The sequence below is a fragment of the Athalia rosae genome, chromosome 4, assembly GCF_917208135.1.
Source record: "Athalia rosae chromosome 4, iyAthRosa1.1, whole genome shotgun sequence".
NCBI classification, from domain to species: Eukaryota; Metazoa; Arthropoda; class Insecta; order Hymenoptera; family Athaliidae; genus Athalia; species Athalia rosae.
Window position 1 is genome coordinate 2,262,471 of NC_064029.1, and position 25,166 is coordinate 2,287,636.

At 42.7% G+C, this 25,166-nt stretch overlaps 1 protein-coding gene across 3 annotated transcripts; it reads left to right on the forward strand.

Annotated features, from left to right (window-relative positions):
• Positions 1 to 1,252: 1,252 nt before the first annotated feature.
• On the forward strand, positions 1,253 to 25,101 carry LOC105690302 (cGMP-dependent protein kinase, isozyme 2 forms cD4/T1/T3A/T3B). Of its 3 annotated transcripts, none has more exons than XM_012407992.3 (10): positions 1,253 to 1,778; positions 10,633 to 10,799; positions 20,135 to 20,354; positions 21,141 to 21,204; positions 21,279 to 21,451; positions 21,572 to 21,718; positions 22,301 to 22,747; positions 22,826 to 23,125; positions 23,282 to 23,344; positions 23,425 to 25,101. In XM_012407992.3, exons 1-10 carry the CDS (start codon positions 1,315 to 1,317, stop codon positions 23,588 to 23,590), a joined length of 2,211 nt encoding a protein of 736 aa, XP_012263415.1. In that variant the 5' UTR covers positions 1,253 to 1,314; the 3' UTR covers positions 23,591 to 25,101. The 3 variants fall into 3 exon arrangements, with proteins under 3 accessions (XP_012263415.1, XP_012263417.1, XP_048509452.1); XM_012407994.3 differs by lacking the exon at positions 1,253 to 1,778 and adding an exon at positions 4,718 to 7,688; XM_048653495.1 differs by lacking the exons at positions 1,253 to 1,778; positions 10,633 to 10,799 and adding an exon at positions 11,789 to 13,215.
• The last annotated feature ends 65 nt before the right edge of the window (positions 25,102 to 25,166 follow it).

Here is a 25,166-nt window from a genome sequence, read left to right on the forward strand (position 1 = left end):
AGCTAACAATGCGATGCAAATTGCTCGATTCTCTCGCTCGCTCGCTCGCTAGCTGGCTGGCTCTCGTTCCTTCGCTGTAACCGCGATATCGTGGCTGTTATTAACGTCGGTACGCTATTATGAAATTACGCTATCATGGCGTTCGCCGTTCGCTCCACGGATCCATGGTGAACGACCATAACCAACGAACGCATAGACTCCGCTCCTCTTCGACTGCTACACTTACGGGATCCATTACACGCCCTTTCGCTCCGGGCGTTCAATCAGCTAACTTCGTCACTAGACAAGATATGCGACGCCGCGCGGAGACAATCATGCCCCAACTTTGAAGCCCCGAGCTCCCCCGACTACTCCGCGATATTCACAAGCTACGAGAATTACCCAAGAATCTGATACGCCCCTTCTTCATTTATTCGAAATTCTACGCACGGGGGCGAAAATATCTATGCGATATCCCGTGCAAACGTACGCTTCGATCCCGTCGCCGTCGTCTCATCTTCCTGCCGAATCGAAGACTTTTCATTCGTTGTAACTGAAATGAAATGAGATTTTGTTGGCTCGGATGTTCGTCGTGTGGAGTAAAAACTAGTAGCAGCGTGTAGACGAAATTTAATTAATAACTTCGGATGCGATTGAGGCGGTGAAATACATACGGTGAAAATTCCTCTGCGTAGAGTCGAAATCAGATTAGATAAATCGAAACTCTTGGGCTTCTTATCGTAGCCCGAAGACGTCAGAGTGATTTTCGTGACAGCGTTATTATTGAATATCGAAAAATACGACAGACACAACGATTGTTTTCGACGATCTTATCAACCGGTTATTAATCACTTCGACGATAATCGTCGCAACGGAAATAACGCTATTGTCTTCAGATAAAATGAGACGATAAAAAAAAATCCACCTAAAAAACGATCAAACCACGAAGCAGCCGAGAGACCGAAAATTTCGCCTAGCAAATCGCCAGATAAAATTCTTGAATAAACAAAAAAAAAAACAAACCAAAAAAAGCGATCGATCGATCTATCTCGTCATCGGTCCGGCAATGATAACGCAGCGAAAATTCCAACGTTATCGCGTCCGGTTATCGTTCCATCCGTCAGTTCGAAGGTCCCGCGGTTAGCGGCCAACGTTGTTCGCCACCTTCCTTACCGACCGAATTGTTTAAACAACGGGGCGCCATTTCGACCTTACCGCCGCAGAGGGCGAGCCGGAGGCGCATGCGCCCCATTCAGTGGGAGTCCGCGAGCGATGGTGAGATGTAATAAACGGTATGAGGTCAGCCGTCACGGGAGTGAAGTGGCGGTTGAGTGAATGGACGGAGGCGAGTGTGGCCGTATCGCGGACGCCTGCGTGTCTATGCGCGTGTGCTTCGACTCCTTGTGCTTCTCGTCGACGCAGCAACGGCTGGGCGACGAGGAGGACGCCTCGCAGCTTGCTGCGTCCGTCGTCGCGGTGGCAAACGCAACTGCAGCCCCCCCGATCGGGGCGCAAACAACGACCCCTAGGGGTCTCACGATGGGTACCCTACGCGAGCTCCAAGAACTCCTACGCGTCAAGGACGAACGGATAGCCGAGTTGGAGGCGGACGTCTGTCGTCGCGACGCCGAGATCTCCGAGCTCAGGAGCCACCTCGACAAGTTCCTGAGCGTGCTGCCCTTCAAATCGCCCCTAACGCCGACCAAGCCCAGGCCGAGGAAGCAGCGGGCCCAGGGGATATCCGCGGAACCTCCTCTACAGGTCTTGGCGCCCCTGGTGGTTGTGGACAAGAGCGACAGGTTGGTCACCCCCCCCCCCCCCCCCCTCGCCATCCCCCCGCGAAACACCCTACCCCCCCCGTCCTTGTCGTTGGACGACCCTCGCCGTCGTCACGCTCGTCATTCCCGTGGCCCCCCCCTTCTACCCCGCAACCATTTCTCTCTGTTTCTCTCTTTTTCTCTCCGTACCCCTAATTGGGAGTGTTATTATCGCGGGTGCGTTGCCGGCGTGGCGCGATAGAGAAAAAGAGAGCGCGGAATGGTAGCTCGAGAAAAAGAACGAAAAATGAATGCTGTGAAAAAAGAAAAAAAAAAAATCAAAGAGGAGAAAAACAAAAGGAAAAACCGAAGCAGGCGCCAAGCGGCAAGCGCCACGAGAGAGAGAGACGAACTCTCTACGTGATGTTTTGTACACCCGTCCGTTACGTACGCTGGAACGGGGATCGGGGGCTTTTTAAACTTTGACAACTCTGCGCTCCGGATTCATTGTACGCTTCGGATCGAAGATGAAATTTTTTGTAAGGAGGAAATATCGTTCCTTCGACGCTCGAATACCTATCGTTGATGTAGGTGTGGGTGTGACTCGCGTTTACCGCCTGACTTTGATTAGCACCTCGTCTCTATCTATCCGTCTATCTATTTATCTCGATACCGACGTGACCGAGAGGTTTTTTTTGCTCTGGTGGAAATGGCGCGTGGTTAATAGCCCCTCAAATTTACGCCAAAACTAGAGACTGAACTGTGCGAGAATAGGAAGTGGAGTCGAGAAACGGAAGTCGGGAAGGAAGCGACAGTCTATTGAAATTTTAGGATATTTTTAATCGACCCTATAACGAGACTGTGCCGCCACTTGAATTTGTATTTTTGACTCTTTAACACCTCAGGAGGGGGTAATTCCGTCCCATTTAATTCGTGAGAAATGGTATCTCAACCGTGAAGATCCGGTGCGATATACAAGGTGGGCCGAAAACTTTTCTCTGTCAGGAGGGTAAAGGTCGCCAATTCCGCCCACCTTTTTTTTTTTAAACGACGGCAAATACCTAGTTTAAAAACTCGGCACCAACAAATAGAAACGTATTAAAACACCTGCCGGCGCCTTCGCCTCCCCCCCGCTTCTCTCTTCTTTCTCTCACTCTGTAATCCCACGACGCCCCACTCTCTCGCACCTACCTAGTCAAGTGCTTGTTTTGCACGCGTACGCGTTACAGAAGACCGGTTCGAGAAAATGGTTGAATTTTCTATTTCGTCGATCTTCTTTGCACGTATTCGAATCTGAAGGACGAGGGGAGCCTGTGGGATAGAAAAAAAAATCATCGTCTACCGCCAGCGATTCAAAAATTCGAAATACTTTGATGAATTTTCGTTGCTGGGAATCGACCAAAAGTTTATCGCCTTGTTTTCTTCGGATAGATGTTCGAGTCGGAGATTTTCGAACGTTCTTCTGCCGGTTCAAAAATGTACCGATTTTTTTCTTCCATCCAAACGCGGAGGAGCGATTTAAAAGCGTGCGTCAGACGTCCTTCTCTGCTTTCTAAAAATGATAATGAAAAAAATATAGATACACATATATGTATATATTTGAAATAGTTTTTGATGCCGTAACTTGGAATCGGGTTAGTCGAAACTAACGCGGTAAAAATCGTCTAGAAAATGCGCTGAGGAAACGAAACGAACGTGTATAGGAACATGTAACACGTTCGTTTCGTATGTAATATCTGTTTACGTAAAAAATAATTGAGCGTATATATAGGTGTATGCAAAAAAAAAAAAATTAAAAAAGAAAAAAAAAAAGGACGGAGAGTAAAAAAATGTTGATGAGAAAACGAACGTTCGCACGTTTCATTCGTACGTAATGTAATACGTATGCATTTAAAGTACGTAAACTTCACGTACGCAGCAGCAGCGGCAGTAACAACCGGGCAGATATAAGTATATTATATCTTAATATAAAAGAGAGAAAGAGAGACGAATAGACGGATAGACGGATAGACGTATAGAAAGGAGGAAAGGAAGAAAGAAAGAAAGAAAGAAAGAAAAAGAGATCTATAGGGTCGCGCGTTGTGTGTGCCGCAGCGTTTGGCTGCCCAACGGCAAGTTAGTTTATGTATCAAGGGAGGTTCTTCTGGCCCACTTGCCACCGCGGCATGCTGCACTTGTGTCAGTGTCGAAACCAGTCGAGTGACGTCACGTATAATTAGTTCTTTGATTCTCTTTATTCCGTTCTCTCTCGCTCCCTCGGGATCCTCGCTTGGCCCCGTCTCCGTTTTCCCTCTTCCTCGCGCCGCGCGAGCGCGCGCGCTTATCTCGCCAAGAGCTAAAAATAGCCCCTGTCACGGCCACTGGCGACATTTTAAAAGTTAAAACCACTCGCACACACAACGGCGATGGCTACGTCGCGAGTCTCGCCGTCGGTACACCTCGCCCCGACGACGACGACGACGACGACGACGACGTTGCTCCTGCCGGCTGGCCAAACTCGCCAGGGAGTCCAGGGGCCCACGTGCGCTGTGCTGCTCCGTACCTAGGGAAAAACGCCATCGTTTCAAAGCTTTTATTTAGTTTTTTCACGAATTGCGTGTATATGCGTGTGCGAAACACTCTTGGATACGCATCGGTGTATACGCATCGTACGTATTTTATAATTGTTGAAGTCGTACGGGGGAGTCTTCAACATTCGATTCACCGATCGGTGGCGCCTCCTCGAGGTTTGTTCTTACGACTGTTAACAATTTTTACCACTCTCGCCGTAGTAACCGAACGCGCTCGATTGTTTTTCTCCTTATTTTTTTTATCCGTCGGTAAAATTGGTTGAATTGGTAAAACAGCGAACGATAAAAAAAAATTATCCGCAATTCTCTTCGAATCGAGCAATGTTAGTTTTTCGATTTTAGATGAGGGGAAAATGAAAAATGGAGAACTTCGATGTTTTAGATCCCGACTAAGATTCTCGACTGTATCTGCAGAGAATTATGAGAGAGTAGACGCGTGTCAACGATCTTGCACGTGCCACGCGAGCCATTCCTTTGTAATTATAACGTTAATTATTACCGCAGCGGTTTATACACAACTCGACTCAACAATTTGTCGCGATATCTATTCAGTTTCAGTACATGATACAAATGTTAATTATTCTACGTCTACACGATATCGATGTCGCGTACAATTTAAGGATTCGATTCGTTCCCTCGCTCCTTTATTGACGATGATATAAGCGAACCACATTCGAGATGCTTCTATTGTGCATCATTCGTTCGTCACCTATATATCTCTTACAATATAAGTGTAACTCCGAAGATCATTCAATAATACCAAGAGAATCTATACTCCGACGTCCCAGCGTCGGTCGGCCTGCACCACTTTATCATTCGTTTAAATCAAAGCTAGCCAATGATCGTCTCTCGCTCTTTTCCTGCACACGATACATGGCGTTCTTTAATTAACTTCTCGATTAAAATAAATCTGAATGAATTTATAATATACATGCCATACTTATGTACGTATATCAAAGACGGTTGCACGCATCCACACGTCGTCTCGACCGTTTTCTGCCCCTAGAAAAATAATAACGACACTCGTGATCGCGTATCGCGTACGGATAAAAAATCTACGGTTGCACCACACTTATAAAAATATTCACACACATTTGTATCCGACGTAATCCGAATCATTATATTATTCGGAATATTTGAAGCACATCGACCTTGTGTCATTGTTCTAAATACGGGATCGTTTAAATTAACCATGTACAATCATGTATAGTATACGTATATACCAATGCATTGGGAATATATAATACACGTCATCCGCACGCGTGTGTGTGAAAAAAAAAAAAAAATTACAGAGTCGAGTACGGCAACATCCAACGCAGATTGCGGTCTCTCTTTGCCCGGAATGGTGTAACCGCAGGAAGGGGGTATATAGTGTGGTATAATACGGGATACGTCGGCGATGGAAGGGAACCGGGACGCCCGGCTAGTTTCAATTCCTTCTGCCGGTAATTCAAAGACTCAAAGTCTCGCGATACTCGGAGCGAGTCGGCCAATTATTATTCGGCTCACGCGCACACGCGCGAGTAATAGAAAATCGCAAATCGCTTGTACCGTACGCAACGTTCGGTAAAACTCCTCGAAAACGAGTATCGAAATTCGCGAACATCCCGATAAAATAATCACCGGATCCGCCGCGGACCGATTGTACAGAAACGCGCATCGGTATCCATTATATTCCGAAGGCGAACGTCGCGTGTTTAGCGCGTGGCTCGTATACATATGTATATAAAAGCGGGGCGCTAGTTTTACCAAGTTCTTTCGCGCGGGTAGCCATCGCGAGTGAGGCGTTTCACCATGGCGGTTCGTGGTTGCGGCGGTGTATGTAGGGCGTCGTTTTCAATGTAACGATAGAGACGCCGGGGGCGTCGGTAAATCTTTTGCCATTATATCGGATTATAAATTCAAAAAGCGGAACGTGTACGCACACACACGGTATTATTCCCAATCGAACGATCCACGTGTACCGTAAACCTTGTGAATAATAATCCAGTGCGCCGGGTATCTGTACACGCGTTATCCATAAATCGATCGTTACATTATTCGAGCAATCAACGTCTTCCAATTACATTTAATCGGCGTAGGAAGGTGGAGTGAATAACTACACAACGAACGACTTACGGTACACCACATCGCGGATCGACTTTATTCTATTCGGCCAGGTGCGGCCCCCGCCGCCGACACTGTTGTCCTACTGTACTGTACTCGCGGTGAAAGGAATAAGAAAGACTTTGGGACACATCGTCGCTGTTTCACGGTATTACACCGAAGCCAAAAAGAGGAGTCTAGAGAGATAGAGAGGCTCACGGGACGCACGCAAGTTCGAAGAATATATAGAACTCCGAATGTATGTGATATTAAAAATAGAATGCCGGGGCACGCTTTTAGGCCCTATGTACCGTTGAAAAAAAAAAGTTGAAAAAAAAGGAGAAAAAACTGTAACGTTACCTATACGCGGACACTCTACGCTCTGGCTGTTCCGCCGCCCGTGAAGCCAGGCGAAACGTCGCAGTCATCGGCGGCGATCTGACGGTCCATCATCATCCGATTCTATCTCGCTCCGCTCTAGTACGTGTAAAGTCGAACTGCGTACAGTGGTGCGAAGAATTTGGACGTCGTATAGACGAGATCGTGGAACTTAATTGATCGTGGGGGAGGGAGGAGAAATCGATACCGGAAAGTAGATAAAACAAGGAAGAGGAGAAGTGAAGAGTTTTTCGCCACGACGATGTCTACGATCGCGATCACGACGACGATGATGCGCACCTTTCATAGCGACTCGCGTTCCACGCGCCCGAAGGCGACTTAGCCTTGTGCCTACGGTGTCCCTCTTACGCGTACTTGTACCTACCTACCTACCTACCTACCTAGCCTAGCCTAGCACTCGACGCTTCGCAAGGACGAAAAAGTTTCGCGGCTCGTGCGGTTTTTAGTTTAGTTCGCCGAGTGTAACGCAGTTTGACCGGTGCCTCGCGTTAGCGTGCGTGGGACATTACCGATTTTATCGCGCGTCCGTACCTCGTGTGAAATCCGTTTTTTTTTTTCGCCTTCCGAACGCCGGCGGTGTGTGCCTCGATCGGAATATCGTATTGCTGCCCGCACGCGGTATGGAGTCCGTGAGGGATTTGAAGAGGATTCTTTACGAGAGGACCGAGGCACTCAGGCGCCGTGACGAGGCCGTAGAGGCCCTCGAAAGAGCTTTGGACGAGCGGGACGCTACGATTCGAGATCTGCAAAATGAAATCGACAAGTTTCGCCAAATCGTCGAGTACAGCATGTCCGCCTGCCCCCTCGGACCGGAACAGAGATCGAAGAGGCAGGCCATATCGGCGGAACCGTTGCGAAACGATTCCAGACCTATAGCGAAATTTAGTAAACCCCAAAGGTATAAGCTTTATGTGTGGGACTAATTTTTTTTTAATCGCTTTTAACCGGACATTTTTTTTTTTTCGTTTTCTCGCCAATCTTTCTCCCTTCTTTTTTTTTTTTCTTTTTCACCTCGCACACGTTACATTTCGTGGTTTTATTTTTACTCCGGATCGTCCTCCGGCCGCGGGGCGAGGGCTTAAATAAATAAAGGCCAAAGATCGCGGGCGTCAAAGGCCGCGCATCGGTTCTCGGTATTTCGTATTTGGAACGCTCCTCTCCTCGTATTGAGATAATTGCAAGCTCCGCCTCACCTTCTGAATCATTTAGAGAATATCGTTACGTGTATTTCATCGGGTTATACGGATAGCCCGCATAAGTCGCCCCTGCGTCATTGTATAGATCTTTGCCGCACAAAAAACATCGCGGTAATCGTACACACCCGCTGCCTTTCGACGCTATGCACAGTTTTTTAATTAATCGAAGTAATTTTTATTATTCTTCTAAATGAACAAACCGTTGCGATAAAATAAATAGATAATAAATCGTGGCATCCGTTAACTTATGGCAAATATTTTACCGAAAAAATATCTTTCTCATTATTATGACAAAACTATATCATTCGCGAATACCACACGTACATGTATGTATAAATATATATATTTATACAACACACACTACACATATTTTATCCTACCGCGAAGATGTAAAACAGCTCCGCACGCGGATCGAGGCGCGTGAATGTTTTAAAGATTTTAAAATCCCGTTTTGATCCATCTTCTCATATGCATAACAATGCCATGGAATAAAAAAAAAAGAAAAAAAAAATGGGGGGGGAATAATCAAAATGAAATTGTAATTCACAGCACACGTCGTGTGTCTTTTTTATGTTATATATTTATAGCTTATTACAGCCAGAAATTTACAACGTGCGCGTCGAAGTTTTTTTTTTTTTTTTAAATTTGATCATCGTTGTTATTATTTTACTTATTTTATTTTTCTTTTTCTTTTACTATTTTCTAAATTACATTTCTCTCCGTTCGACACACTCCACCAACTCCTACTCAAGGCTGAGCGTACAGATATTATTACAGTCTACCTTATGCCATGCACTTGTCTAGTATCCAGTAGATTTTCTGTATACAGATTTCGTCATCTCTTATATACCGACTTAGTTGTTACAAGAAGTGCAGCCGACGGAAAACCATTTAAGGAAGATTATATGCGAGAATCGAGTAAACGCGATTTATTTTACATTAAATACTCTCGTTACCGCTATATTTATCGGACGCCATAGATCCATCGATTATAACGCCGCTCGTTATACATATTAAATATTTTTTATCACAATTATTAATAGAAATTTACCGCCAATGGCGATTGTCCACTTCGTACCGTACGTCGGACGTTGACTTTGAAAATCTAATTACCAACGGTAAATAAGGTCGGTACGCTGCAGATAAAATATTTTCGACAAAGTGGATGGGATCTTTTCATTTCTTTTTTTCCGTCGAATCTCCTATTCCAAATACACTCGGATCTTGAAAATCGTCTGATCACGTGGACGTGTTTATTATTATGTACATATGATAATGATTAGGTAAATACGCGTGTGGCATACATGTACCATACGTGCAACGATGTAAAGATATCGAGCGTTAGACATCGTCTGATATAAAATAATTAAGTGAGTTCCTCTAATTTTTCATCCCGCGTCATCGTCGTCATACATACGTGTACGATATGTGCGGTATTGCGGTTAGACTTCACTAAAATTAAATGAATTTAATCGCGCTGTGTACAACGCGATAAGAGAGAAAATAAATGAGATATAAAAATGAAGAGCAATACAAATATATGTGTAAAAATAAAAATAACCGTAATACGCGACATCTTCGCGACGGTTTACTTATTTTTAATAGTTATCTACACGGATACGTTCGCACGAACGTAACGCGGGTGCTGGGATTACGTGTATAACGAGGAATCGTAAAAAATTTATCAGCGATAAGCTACTAAAATTAAACTAGACGCACGAGCCTCACACATGCACCGCCTGTATAGGATAGGATGTTCGAATATAAATGAACCGGATAGTCCGTAGCGCAAGTATAACGCAAATTTGGATGTAATGTACGTCAAATTCAGTTATATCCTCGATTTGAATCGTCTATTATACATTGTATACCTACGCACACCGAGTCACGCGACTCGAGTTTCGAAACCGATGTCCGTTGGCAACGATAATCATACTTCTATTCATTTACGGGACTCGCGGTCCTTCGAATCTCGAGGCCCCTCTTAAATTATTATCTTGTTTTTTTGAAATCAATATCTCCTCGGTATTTATTCGATCGCGGTAAACCCCTGTCGGATTTTGAGGTTTATACCGGTGTCAAAATACGTTCCGCTTACAATCGCGCAAAAAATACACGTATACTCTGATCTGGATCACGTATATCTCCGAGTAGAATTGAAATTTCGTTTCTTTATGCTCTCCGCTTTTCGACGTAGGCAAAATTTGAAAGTCTCGCATCCGATTTTATTGGGGATCGAAGCGAGCGGTTCGTCGTTTCAGTTCACTTCTATGACAATGCCCGTCGCAAATACGCATCGCGACGTGTCGATAAACTCCTTGTTTTGTAACGATCTATATATCATCGTTGCTAACTGCTCGATGAGCACATTGATTTTCACTTTTGTAAACTTTCACTGGGTCACGATACGTGCTTTTAAATCTTCAACAATGCAACGGGAATAACGTAGTGTTATATTCGAACCGCTTGTACCTGAATTTCTTCATCCAAATTGCAGAGTCCTGCGATACCGAGTTATCCTGATTTTTAGAATTTTCCCCGGATCAGTCGTAACGTACCGCTCGTACGAAATGTTCCTCGATCCATCGAGTACAGGCTAAGAATTTTGTCGCTCATCCCTCTTTGTTTATTTCTTTTTTCGTCAAGGTCACGCGAGCTGATCAAGGCTGCGATCCTGGACAATGACTTCATGAAGAATTTAGAACTGACGCAGATCAGGGAGATCGTCGACTGCATGTATCCCGTTACGTTTCCAGCTGGTTCGATCATCATTCGAGAAGGAGATGTCGGGTCCATCGTTTTTGTCATGGAAGGTCAGTTACGGTCACTGCATATACCCATTCCCCCATATATGTATACGTATAGCACGTCGCGCCATCGATCACCAAAGATTTGAATCCTGTCGCGAGATACTCAACCTCCCGAAAAACGAAGGGAAATATCGTTGTCTCCGTGTCCAAGTTGAGTACGACGGTATTAAAAACTTTGACCTTAAAAAAGTTTATCGCTAAAACTGGACACGCGAGATTTTAATCTGATATGTCAAACGGTTCTTCTAATTTAACTGCCCATATAATAAACCGGTAAACCGGGACATGGAAACCGGAGTTTTTTTTCGTCCCGAAAAAAATATCATACCCGATATTTTTATCGCTCCTATATCGTTAACAGGACAGCGAACTACGCCTGGTCGTATCCGCGGTGCGCTAGTTTTGCGTATCTTTCAAAAAAAATCTCTTGCAGCCTATAGGAACGCTCGACGTTGTGCAGCTTTTGGTAAATTAATTACTCGGGATCTTCACGGTCCGTACGCTAGCAACGCGTTGAAAATCCACCCTGAGATTTATCGCGTCTAGCATTCCCCCACTACTAACTACATAGTCCCGCGGTGCAATCCCGATCCATACGAAGGTTATTTCTTCAACGTGCGGCACACGTAAACGCGAACGCCCCGTGACATTCTCTCTCCACTTAGGTGTATCGTGTTCTCCTCGGGGTCCGGACGTAGCTGAAACGCTGTTGAAAAAAAAAAAACGAAGGAGGAGGAGAGATTAAAGGATTCGGAGGAACCCGGAGAATCGTAAAATTGAAAACTTGGGTCGTCCTCCGCTCCTCGCGAGATCGAACGTCATCTCCTCGTCGGAGAAAGAGGAATCGCGCGTACGTATGCGTACATCGGAGGGAAGACGTGTCGTCGTCGTCGGTCGTCGTAGTCTCCTATGATTGACGCACAGCCGGATGAGAACCGCTGTCCTTTCTCTCGCAAGAGTCGAGGTAGTGGGAGCTGGTGAATAGCCGGCCCCGGGGCTCCGGAGAGGGCGGCGGGGCAGAGAGTGGGTCTTCGGCGGGCGTAGTTTTCACCAGTCCCAGGTCCCTCTGTCAGTGAGAGCGTATAACGTGCCGAAGAGAGGGCCCCGTACCACACGTCCGGCATGGCAGCGGCAACATCAGCCACAGGACACGACGTGTACGACGACGAGGTTGCTCGGTCGTCGCAGTGATCGCGCACCCGCAGGATCAGAACCGCGTCTACCGCGCGTTTTTTCGCCGATCGCTCGCCGTATCGAATATCGTCAGTTTTCCGGGGGTGTTCGGGAAGTGCCGAAGTTTTTCGCGACCGGATTCGGGAATAGGGGTGAACGTGCGCGCGGGGGCAGGTGGTCCGGAGCCGTCGACCGGCTGACGGGTGAGCAGGTGACGCCGGTTTTGGAATTTTCGAGGGTTCCCCGAGGTGAAAAGTGAAATCGGCGATTAACGATTTTCGAAAATGTTGACGAGCCCCGGGTCGGAAAGCCGACGTGGATAGGAATTCGCTGGTATATCGAGGTGTCCCTGCGGCTTGCGCGGAATCCGCCGAACATGGTGGAAAGACAATCGAAAGCGACGGTGAACCTTCGAACGACCGCCGATCCGGAAAGCGGCGCCTGAATTCTTTCGCTAATTTTTTCGTAGGACCCCTCGTTCGCAGCGTCACTTTTGTAATACCGGATCCTCCTACACACTCGCGCGTTTTACCGCTACTCCTCCGACGCTCCGCAACGCCTACAACCCGAGCACAACCAGCCTCTGGACGTCGCGAATAACAAAGGAGAGACGGTCGAGACACACAACCGGATCTCTCTACGGGTGAGCTGTACGCGGCAAAACGAGAATCCGCCGTGTTGCAGGTATACAACGCGCGCTCTGTACGCTCGTTGGCCGAAGAGTCGCACGTATTAGCGTGAAAAACTTTGACGATTAAACGGGGAAAGCCGGAGGGCAAAAACTGAGGGATGAAGGTGAGAAATTACCCCGGGCGCGCGGTCCTCGAGGATCCGGAACTCCTCCTGGATCCGGACGCGACCAGAGGACGAGCGATGGAGCTCCTCTACGAGGCCAGCTGGCGGGAGTGCGACGTAAATTGGACGAACGGCTCGAGGAATTCGTCGAGGATCGATCGAAACTCCGAGGAGGATATCCGGCAGCCGTACGCCAAGGTCATATCCCAACTCGAGGGGGTTTTGGACGGTGATACCACACCGCCGAAGGACTACAGATCGCCAAGGTCGAGCAGCGAGCTAACCACGGACAGCGAGGGATCGGACACCGGGCAAAGCGACGCCAGGGCGAACGGCCAAGGTGGATTTCTCATTCCTAGACCAAGACTGATCGTTCCCGTTCACACTTACGCCAGAAGAAGACGAACCGGAGCTCCTCCGGCTCGCAGGCGACACCAGAAAGAGCGAGAAGGTAGATTTTTATTCGATCGAAAAGGTGGTGCGGCATCCGTTTCTTCCGATTTATTTCCCAGGGGTCCTTCGTCCGCCCGATTTCGTTTCTATTCGCCCCGATCCGGTGAAGTTTGTTGAACCGACGAAGATTTTCAGAGACGGACAGCTTGGCTTTACGCCAACTTTGAACTTCTTCTCGCAGTGACAAGTTTAAGCTACGCGATGACGTGGTTTGTCAAATAAAAAACCTCACCACCGTATGAAAAATCGAAGGGTTATATAAAACCAGCTGTAAATCTCGACGACTTGTCTTTCAGATTTATCGAAGGTCCGTAACAGACTTCGACCTTGTCCGCGCGAGATTTCGAGAGAGCTGTTTAGGGAAGGGAAGGTTTATGGTTTCTGAAATTGAAATTATTTTCTCTCATAAATAATGCGAGAAAGGCGACATAGTGTAATAAAAAAAAAAAAAATGGAGAAGCGAGAGAACCATCGGTCTACGATCTATGGCGATTCCCCGAACGATCATCTTCCGTTAGTCCGGAACGAAAAGCAGTAATAACGACTCCGCGTTCCGCAGACAATTTTTTTCCTCCACTTTTTACAGTCATCGCGAACGACGAGCGATATTTACTCGAAGCGAAAGCAGGAAAAAGGATCTCTCAAGGTTACATAAATTCAAATTACATCCTAAGTAACGTGCGAATGTATAATAAACCGATCGAGGCACGGTTCCGGAATTCGAAATCGAGAGTCTTCCACCCGTACCGATTTTAATCCCGCGAATTAAGTTCTGTAAACTTCAATTACGATTCAAATTACTTTCCAAAAATCAAGACAACAAATGCTCGTAAAACAGAATACGCACGGTCTTCGAGAGCCGTATTACAGCCATTCGATTGTAATCAAATTAGCGAGTCCCTGAGAAATATACGTCCCTGTTCAAAAAACCTGCATAATTCGTTCTTTGTTTTTCCAATTACCCAATTCACTGGTGATCGTTATTAAAAATTACGCGAGAGGCACGCTCGCGCTGTACAAATTTCGCAATGACGAAACAATGAGAGAAAGAAAAAAAAAACAGACAAACAAAAATAATCAAATCGAATCAAAATCCATTTTTACGTCACACGGTTTCAAAAACAGAAAACAGGAAGTATGTCGTACCTGCGGTATACCCGTAACACGAGGACGTCCAAATTGAACAACCCACTTCCTTCTGCCCGTTTTTTTTTTTCCACCTCTTTTCGTTCCCCTCAAATATAATTATTCGTAATACATTTCGTTCCATTTCCCCTTTGTTCGGTTCGCACGTTTTTCTTCAAACTTCTTCCGTCTAATTGTCCGTAAACAATATAAATACGTAATTCTGGACGATTTTAAAATCCTTTTAGCGCTCCACGCGTTTTACGTGTGTCTCGTATATCTTTCGTAAGAAATTAAAAAATTTATTACACTTACGGCGTGTGCGTACAGTTGTACGGGTTCAACGGTTTCATAAACTCGGTCACAACCCGCGCCTATAAGCTTACACAGATATACATACATATAACCGTGCATGTAAGACGCGAAACTCTTTGTGTTACGTCGTTACGCTATGCAGGCCGTCGTCTACGTCGTCCACCGTTTTCTACGTCCTCCGCACCGGAAAGTCTGGTTTCAAATATAATTCACGTACGCGAACCCTACGCCACGGTACACGACGATAACAATAACGACAATAACGCAACGAGTTTATAATCAGATAATATTTTTATAAACGTTGAACGACCGACGGTTAAATGTTGCTCGCGTTTTAAGATCGTTTTATTCGTCATTTTTCATCCAAGTTTTTTTTTTTTTTAGTTTTTTCAAGCGTATATATACCGTACCGCGTTGCGTGATAAGAAACGAACTCCGTGGTTACAAGACGACGACGAAGATCGATGATTTTTTTACTTTTCTTTCCCTTTTCAACGAACGCGACGATAAATGATGGAATTTCAGTTGAGAAATGGACGAAGAATGACCACGCAGAGCGTATCCAACTGTTAGTGTCGTCGTCGTCGTGGTCGTCTTCGTCGCAATAATTTACGTTACAGTTACAGCATTGCACCGTGAATAATTATTGACGGTTTTCGTTATACCTCCGAAGAAACAAAGAGACGAATGAAAAGTATACGTATGTCATCCGTGCAGTACGCGGCATGTCGGTATCGCAAGATGTATGAAATATACTATATTTCCGGCTGTAGATACGCGTACACACGTTTAGAATAATTGAAGATTCCCAGATGCGAGTGACGATGATCGCAGGAGTAAATCCGCCTCGTTGTTACGAAACGGGGTAAATCCATGGACTCGTCATCGCCTCTTATATACATATATCCATTGGATTGGAGAATAATGCGAATTGAAATGCAACGTACATATACGTCTCTGAATTTATGCTGTATACCATTTTATTTTACACATCACACACCGTGTACGCGATATGCAGGCCAACACGTACCGTCAATTTTCTATGTTACGGTTAAATTTTACCGTAAATTTATTTCAAATCTTCCTCATCCGTAATATCCTATATGTAACGATAATTGGCGATTTTATTTTTCTCAGCCGAATGAAAATTGAATTTCAGATTTTTTGGCCCTTTGATTCGTCCATGCCAATTGAAATTTTCACGACAATCGCGAATGGAGGGAAAGAGAGAAAATAACTTCGAGTATAGTTGTATTATGAAATAGGATAGACCAACGACGGAAACAATGCTTCGTACGTATACCCATGTACGCGACGTTGTACATAGCTTCCATACGCAGAGGATATAGGTACACGGTTGTACCCATATACGTTATAGCATAGAGAACAGGGAACGAGATCTGCGGTGGACAGTCTTAAATTACAAGTTCATTTGAGACCAGTTTCGCCGCACCAATACGAATCCACTCGTTTCCACGTACGAGTGCAGTATACGCGCGATATTGTGTACATAAAACTGAGGTATGCATATCTCTCGGTTAACTGCAGTATAACTTACGACGTCAGTATATATGTAAAATATACGCGCGTAATCGATATTCGATAAAATAAACGTACAGTAGGTAATCGTGGATTAATAATTTGAAAAGCTGCCCCTCCCCCGCCATCACGTCGTGGGTGCAGGAATACCGCGATTCTCCGAGGACGTTGAATTTGTTTTTCTCTCGCCTTTTAAATTCCATCGTTGAATTTTTCAGATTTTTCCAGGCGAACGTCAGGATTTCTTTTCCCTATAAAAATTCGACGTTCTCGCGGAGTTGATGCGATAAAATTCTAGAGAAAGGTTGTCATTATTCGTGTCAGTTTAGAGACGGTGAAATCTGACAGCGCGCTTCGTTTCGGAGACACGTTGTGTTATACATTCGATAAAGTTGATACGGCGAATTGGAATTTCAGTAAAACAGCGCGGTGATTATTATAGACGCAGTTCGAATTATCGGGATGATGATCAGCTGCGCGATGTTTCACTCCGGAGAAACTAACCGCGCGTCGGAACATCGTCTAAAAATATCCGTTTCACTTGATTAGTTAAACGTGCAGCGGGATGTGTAATATCATAGATTACCGAACGTATTTCATATATATATACACACACACACACGTATCATTCTTACCGATGCTATATTAATACCACGTGAATCAGCGATGCCTCTTTTTATTAACATTCATATGCATTCCTGTCTACCTATCCTGTATTCCTATGTACATTTAATTTGTGCGTAGGGGAGGGGGGGCGGAATGGGACAGCCCAAAAATTTATCGCATTTTATTTTATCGACTTTGTGAAATTCTTTTTTTCTCTACTTTTTTTCAGTAAATTTTTCACGAATTCGTTTCGATGCGCCGCAGCCTGCAGTAATTCCAGCTCCAGTAAAAGCAACAAACCATAAGATACAGCAGCTGCAGTGCGGTATCGAGTTATAATATGGTAGTTAGTTACGCGGTGCACACTACGTGTGTATACGTATACAACTAATACATGAAACGCATTAAAACTTGAGCTCGGTTATCTTGGCCTAGTTTTCTTCCCGTGATGTCATCGGAGTCGGTCTTCATCACTTCGATGATTCGCGAGTTCTTCCTTTGTCCGTTCGGTACTCGCGGAATATTATTATGCGGGAAAATATGCGTAACGAGAAGAAGAAAACTGCACCGTCGGTGAAAAAATCAAATCGCGGCATCGGCCGCCGCACGAAATTGCGATCGCGATCTCCGCTGCTCTCGTGATATTCTTACGAAAATTGGCATCAATTATACCGCGGATCGCGGATCATATTGTCGCAAGGTTGCAATTCAATTGAAAAATTGACACTGCCCACGCTACGATCTCCGACCGTACCTTCGCTGTACTTGTAGGTTTTTTTTTTTTTTTTTTTTTATCACCTTGGAAGAGATTTAAAAGCGAGAAGTTTCGATTTTCGTTTTCTCAAGTCTTGGAAATAATGTTCACATCGTCGGACCTGCAGAGGATCCTATAGATTTTTATTTTCTTCCATCGACGATTTCAACGATCTTTTTTACTCCTTTGTTTCTTTTTAATTTTTTTTTTTTTTCTCTACATGCAAGAGAACTTTAGATCGAAAGATCAGTTTTTGTTACGCCAGATAAATAAAAGTAACAAAAAGTCCTATTCTAAGTTGCGTAACTATCCGACAGAATGAGCTTAAACATTGTCTTTAATGTCGTTGTAGTAAAAAAGCAGGAAAAAAAAATTTTATACGCGCCGCGGTTGAAGTTTAATCGAATATTTTAATCCAAATAATTATTTTCTACCAGGCTGAATTTGTTGTATCATTAAATAATAAATAATTAGTACACCAGACGTGTCTCGACAAATTATATCGTACAAAAGCAAAATAGGAAAAGAAAAATCGTTTCCTTTTTTTGCATGTTCTCGTCGAACCCACTCGTGGTTCGTATAAAATAGCTTTCGAATCGTGCGGTACGTGTACAAAAAATTATTCATTTCATTAAGTTGAAAAAAAGAAGACAATTTCTGTCGGTACAGAACCGCGTACGCATTTCTGTACAGGTGTGCCTACTGTATCGCCGTAATCTTATGAAAGATCCTTCATTATTGTAACGGAGAGAAATGGTATTTTATACATTTTCTGATGCGTGTCGAAAATCGTTATTGTTATAATTTTTTTTTTTTTTTTTTCTCTGCTCTGGCGTTCATCTTATTTCATATTTTGTATGGAAGTCAGAATCGTATTCATGACGAAGATGATGTTCTCCAAGAGAGCGACTAATTCCTGTAGCTTATACTACGGATACCTACATACTGCATTATTTCTTCCAACGGATTGAATCGGGTCCGCGATTTCTATAATAACTATACATGTGTGCGCGTAAAATAAATAATAAGTATACCTAAATATACCAGGATTTTGCCTTAACGGTTATATGGATATTTTTTTTCATTTCCTTTTCTGCGATGTATGCACGTATCGCGTTTATTAATAATTGCCATTTAATTACGGAACCAAGCAGAGAATATTCTCGAGCAAAAGAAAAAAAAAAATAAAATAAATAAAAGAAAAATCTGGTAATTATATGGCGCATCGACGGAAGGCCAACAATTCAGTTTCTCATATTTTATATCCATCGTCCCTTCACCTAGAATTATTCAGCTACAGCCTGTAATTTGCATTAGCTACCACCGCGCGACAACGCAATATATAATTTAACATTTCACTTTTTCCATTCGGGATACACACGGTGAATCACTCGCTGCACAGTCGAATCAAAGATCAGCCATCTATCTAATTTCCATTTATCGAATTTTCGTTTACCGTAATCCAGAAAAAAAAAAAAAAAACTAGTTACGCAAATTTCAACTAAATCCGCATAGGTGAGGGAACGATCGGCGTGTGTCGTTGATGGAGAAAAGAGAGATTTGCCGGCGACGACCTCAAAATGCTCAATAATAATCATTTCGCAAAGTGACAGGGACACGTGACCATGAATTTAATGAATCATCGCATTATTTATAATCCTAGAAAAAAACGGTGAATTAATTCTTTTGCCATTTTTGACCACGTTCGCTCGTTGTACAGGAAACTATATGACATCCGCAACGTCGTGCGACAGATCACTCGAGTCACCCGTATGATTTTTGCGAACAAAATTATAAACGATCATCTCGTTGAAATATTTCCACATTATAATGCATCTGGTGGTCCGCAAATTATTATCGCAAGGATTATCTCGATCAGCTTTAGAGGCTACGGCCTCAGATGCCATCTTTATTTTTCCTATCCCCGAGATATTTTATCTCAGCGGTTCAGTTGCGATTATCCTCGTTCTAGTTTAAAAAAAAATTAACTGAACAAAAATTTGCAATACCGTACACGAAAGTAGAACGCCTGAGAAATCGAGCTGTACGTCTATACGTTGAAATATTGTAATTCGTGTGGGGAGGCCGGAGTAGTTGCCTAATTTTACGTGTTACCTAATAGAGCATATAATGGCGATACGTTATTATATACCCGCGAGTTCGTACTTCGTAAAACGTGCACAGAATTAATGCAGAAACCAAAAAAAAACAAAAATTCAATCAAAAAAGGTCGTTGGACGTCGAAGCGTTATCGGAATTTCAGTCTTACTTTCATTTCTATACATGTATAGGAAATATTAATATACAATACCTTTGATGTTACGAAAATATATCGATCAATATCATCGACACATGATTAACTTTTTGTATTTTTATAACGCACTACGCAATACTGTAATTTTTTTTTTTTTGTATGCACCATATTTTGCGAACGTGCCATTTTTCCCGGTTATGATATCCATAAATAAAATGTCAGCTTGTACACCGATTATTTTTAATTGCCTTTTAATTATATTTGTTTTCGATTATTCGCCTGATCGGAATATGATTGATGTATTATTTATTTATGATTTTTCAGAGGGTAAGGTGGAAGTTTCGAGAGATGGGAAATATCTCAGTACGTTGGCAGCAGGTAAAGTCCTCGGGGAATTGGCAATTTTGTACAACTGTAAAAGAACAGCCACAATAACAGCTGCGACCGACTGCCAATTGTGGGCAATCGATCGACAATGCTTCCAGACGATAATGATGAGAACTGGACTTTCTCGACAAGCCGAATACACGGATTTCCTCAAGAGGTAAATCGAATGCTTATTCATTCGTCGATGTTGAATCTAGGGGAGAAATTGATTTTTTTTCATAATTAATCAACGTCAGTTGCGCTCGAATTTAATTCGTAAACATAAATATCCATATGCATATATCGGAAGAAAAAACAACCGAGTTAAAATCTTGCGATTGACATCGCGTTGATGTACTTAAGGCTATAAGCGCGGAAAGCTTTACGTTTCCTTATGACGATGAAACGTTTATCGGAATTCGAGGTATTTTTTCACATTGCGTAAGGCAACGACAGAAGGAGGCAAAAATAAAGTATTGAAATAAATTGATAAATTGAAAATATTTTCCGAACGATTGAATGGGCTCTAAAATTAGCTCGCTCTGGTAAATCTATACGCAGTTTCTATTATTCATAGAAAATAGTAGAGCCACGGGGTCTGGGCCGGCAATTTGACATGCTGAAAATAATAAATTTAGGGCAGGCAGCAGCCTCTTTGAGGTGATATAGTATACACGTATAGCTGCTGGGGTGAGCCAGCTTCTATAAATAGCATAAATGATCTGCGGCCTCATCACTTCCCAGTTTACAAATCTTATGTTTTCACTCACTTTGTCAAAAAGCCAACTTTGATTAAAAGTCTCTAAGACTTCTCAAGTATTCGAAAGTGGCTTTCCCTATCTACTTTGCTATTTTTTTTTTTCTTTTTATTCGCGTTTTTTTACTAACGTATCAATTCTGAATAGAAAGATCTCTGTAGAAAAATCACTCGACCAAACCTCACCGATTCTTCCCTTTTTTTCAGCGTCCCGATATTCAAAAACCTACCCGAAGAAACTCTCATCAAAATCTCGGACGTTTTAGAAGAGGTGAGCGGTACAGTTGATCATGAGTATAGATCGAGATCGAGGTATTAACGTGATCTGATTAACTGTTATTGCAGACCTTTTACAACAATGGAGATTACATAATCAGACAAGGTGCGAGAGGTGACACATTTTTCATCATTAGCAGAGGACAAGTGCGTGTGACGATCAAACAACCTGATACGACGGATGAAAAATACATCCGTACGTTGAGCAAAGGAGACTTCTTCGGGGAGAAGGCTTTGCAAGGGTGATGAAATTTTTTTGAACTATGTGTCAGAAATTCTTACGGATCAGCGGAACCGGAACGATAAAGTGGTCGCACTTTTTGTGACAACGTGCTAAACGATTATGGTGTTTTATTTCGCAGGGATGACCTTAGGACAGCTAATATTATAGCCGATGATCCGGACGGTGTGAGCTGTTTAGTCATAGACCAGGAAACGTTCAAACAACTGATATCTTCGTTGGACGAAATACAAACTAGATACAAGGATGAACTGGTGGTGCGCAGAAGGTAAATATCATTGACGGCGATAGACTGAATATTATTTTTTTTTAAAATTGCTGCTAATAAGTAATCGACTTATCAACGGATGAACAGAAGCGATACCAATATTAAAATCATGTTCCATGCTTAACTCAAGGAGTGGTGAGTAACGGCATGAGTTAATGAGTTTGTAGTATAGCATGTGTCTCGTACTTGTTTTTTTATTTTGTAGTTTAATTGAATTGAATCAATTCCTATTAATCGCAAGGAAATTCATCGCGAATATTTTTAAACTTGAACTTTCTACTTTCTTATGATTTGCATAAAGAGAATAGATATAAATAAATTTCTTTACTCAAGTTCGTCACGAGACGCGGTTGTGGTTCAGAAAGTGAATGTACGCATACATAATACGTATGTAGAATCGTTATTTATGAGATTCTATATATGGTCGGTGTGGCATTTAATTAAAGGCAAAATACGTAGTGAGTTTCTTAGTGTTCCGGAACAAATTAGCAACACTTTGTAATACAAGTAAATTAATTGTATATGGTCTTTCTTTTTCTTTTCTTTTAACTTTTTTTATTGTCGTTTTATTTACAATATTAGACTCAACGAGGAATTCAGAGACTTACGGTTACAAGATCTACGACCATTGGCCACTCTGGGTGTGGGTGGTTTTGGAAGAGTAGAGCTCGTGCAAATTGCCGGTGATAATAGTCGGTCGTTTGCATTAAAGCAGATGAAAAAGTCACAGATAGTGGAAACTCGTCAACAACAGCACATTATGTCGGAGAAGAGAATAATGGGAGAAGCTGACTGCGATTTTGTTGTGAAATTATTCAAAACTTTCAAAGATAGAAAATATTTGTACATGCTGATGGAAGCCTGCCTGGGAGGAGAATTATGGACAGTCTTGAGAGACAAAGGACATTTTGACGACAGCACGACTAGATTCTACACAGCATGTGTCGTGGAAGCTTTCGACTACCTCCATTCTCGAAATATTATCTACAGAGATCTTAAGCCTGAAAATTTATTACTCGATGGCCAAGGGTAGGTTGAATATTGATATTTTCTATGAAAGGTTATGATTTGGAGAAATTTGATGAATATTTTCAACCTCCGATGCAGATACGTAAAATTAGTTGACTTTGGTTTTGCCAAACGTTTGGATCATGGAAGAAAAACTTGGACATTTTGCGGTACGCCGGAATATGTTGCGCCAGAAGTGATTCTCAACAGAGGACATGATATCAGTGCAGACTATTGGTCCCTGGGAGTTCTAATGTTTGAACTCTTGACCGGTACACCGCCATTCACTGGCGCGGATCCAATGAAGACCTACAATATAATCCTTAAAGGAATCGACGCCATAGAATTCCCGAGGTCGATTACGCGGAATGCAACTGCTCTAATCAAAAAACTTTGCAGGTACGCATTTCGATTGTATTGTAAAGTATACCATATTCAGTTTAAGTTCATGAATCTTATCCTGATGAGGCCAAGAATAATACTTTCAATGATCAACGCTGCATTGAATTTCAATCAGGTAGCGGAAACCTAATTTGTCATCATTCTGATTTACAGGGACAATCCTGCGGAGCGCCTTGGTTACCAGAAAGGTGGTATTAGCGAAATTCAAAAACACAAGTAAGCGATCTCTCGATACCGAATTATAAAAAAACCGGGTTGCATCGAAGTATTTTTTAAGTTCATATCACTCGTTACAGATGGTTCGATGGTTTCAATTGGGAAGGATTGCGTGCGCGAACGCTGGAACCTCCCATATTGCCTCGAGTCCGCAATGCCACCGATACTGCAAACTTTGACGAATATCCACCCGATGCAGATCCACCACCACCAGACGATGTCTCAGGATGGGATAACGACTTTTAATCCAAAACTCCATGAATAGCCAGAAGGCTCTCTATACCCCTGTTTGCCTATCACCGGATGACTGTGTGATTGGCAGAGTATATTTTTATAATTAATTTTAGCTATTGACTACTCGCCTGTAGTATTTCGTCTAATAAATATCATGGCGGGTTGGACTTGGAACAACACCAAAATTGGACAGATTGACTGCGATTGCTTCGACATGAATTCTCAATGATCATGGAATAATAAAAGAATTGGTTCCTCAATAAAATAGGCGACGATGAGGAATTCGGATTATGGAGTTTGGAAAAGGACTAGTATTCTTATTTTCTTCATTGAAAACTGGACGCTTCAGAATGCATGGAATTCAATGAAAGTTATCTAGTAACCTTATTTCCCCTTGACATTCTACCTCGGCATAATTATTTATTCGGAATTCCTTTGCATCTACCAATGAGAATAGTCTACGAGTCGACTGACTAGGATGCAAGATTCAACTCCATGCATGTGGTGTCCTGGTCTCAGCGATCATAGATTTGATACTACTACGAATTCATACAATCAGCAGTGAGTCTAGATGTCCAATTTCAATAGAAATAGTATGCAACGTGTAACATATTCGCAAAGTAATTTTAATTAGGAAACAAGTGGGCCTATGGTGATAAATTTAAGGCCATACAGGTACGCACATACCTAAATGTATATGTTCACACCCTACACTATGCAGACAATCTGTTGGGTTTAATTGTTATTGTTTGTGTAGAAAAGAAAGATAATCTGTATCCTCGATTATTACCAAATTTCTCTATTGGCTGACAATGAGTAAACTGTTGAAAAGTGAGGTCTGATATTGAGATTTGGAAATACGAGTAGATTTTGTTCTCTGTTTTCTCCACTTCTCTTCGCTTGTTCGTTATACCTTGCCTATCGTTATTATACCAATTTTACGACACCTACTGATCAAATTACCTCCAATTAGATGTCTTTGAGGGGTGGAGCGATAGCAAAAGTTGTTTTATGACATCATCAATGCTATGATCATTTATTCTTGTAAATAAATCGAATACTTGAATTAAGTTCAAAGACGACCAGACTGCAGCTAATTAAGAATTCTAGAATTGAATATAATATTGATTTATAAATGCCTATACTTAGATAATTGGTGCATCAAAGTCTTGCAAAATAGTATTGGAATCGTGCCTTTTGTTTAACTATTGATCTGTTTGTTTGTTTTTTTTCTTTTCTAATTAAAAAAACTGTGACTGTTAATTCTTGTGAAAACAAAAAGAATAACAACTACTTTTTAATTGTAAAAACTTGAAACGCCCATATTTCGCAAAGCTAAAACATTCAGACACATGCCAGTGTGCTAAGTGCCATTATTACTTGTTAAAACTATGTAAGTACGCAAGCATGTAGCAAAAAATAATCACGCAGTAAAAGGAAGAAAAAAAAACTAACGTGAAATTATCAGCTCAAGTTCAAACATTCTCTTGCCATCTGCACTAGGAGCTGTCTATTATAAATTCGAACAAGGTCTCATGAAACATCATCAAGTCGCACGCACGGATAAATTAAATTATTTGTTGTTTGA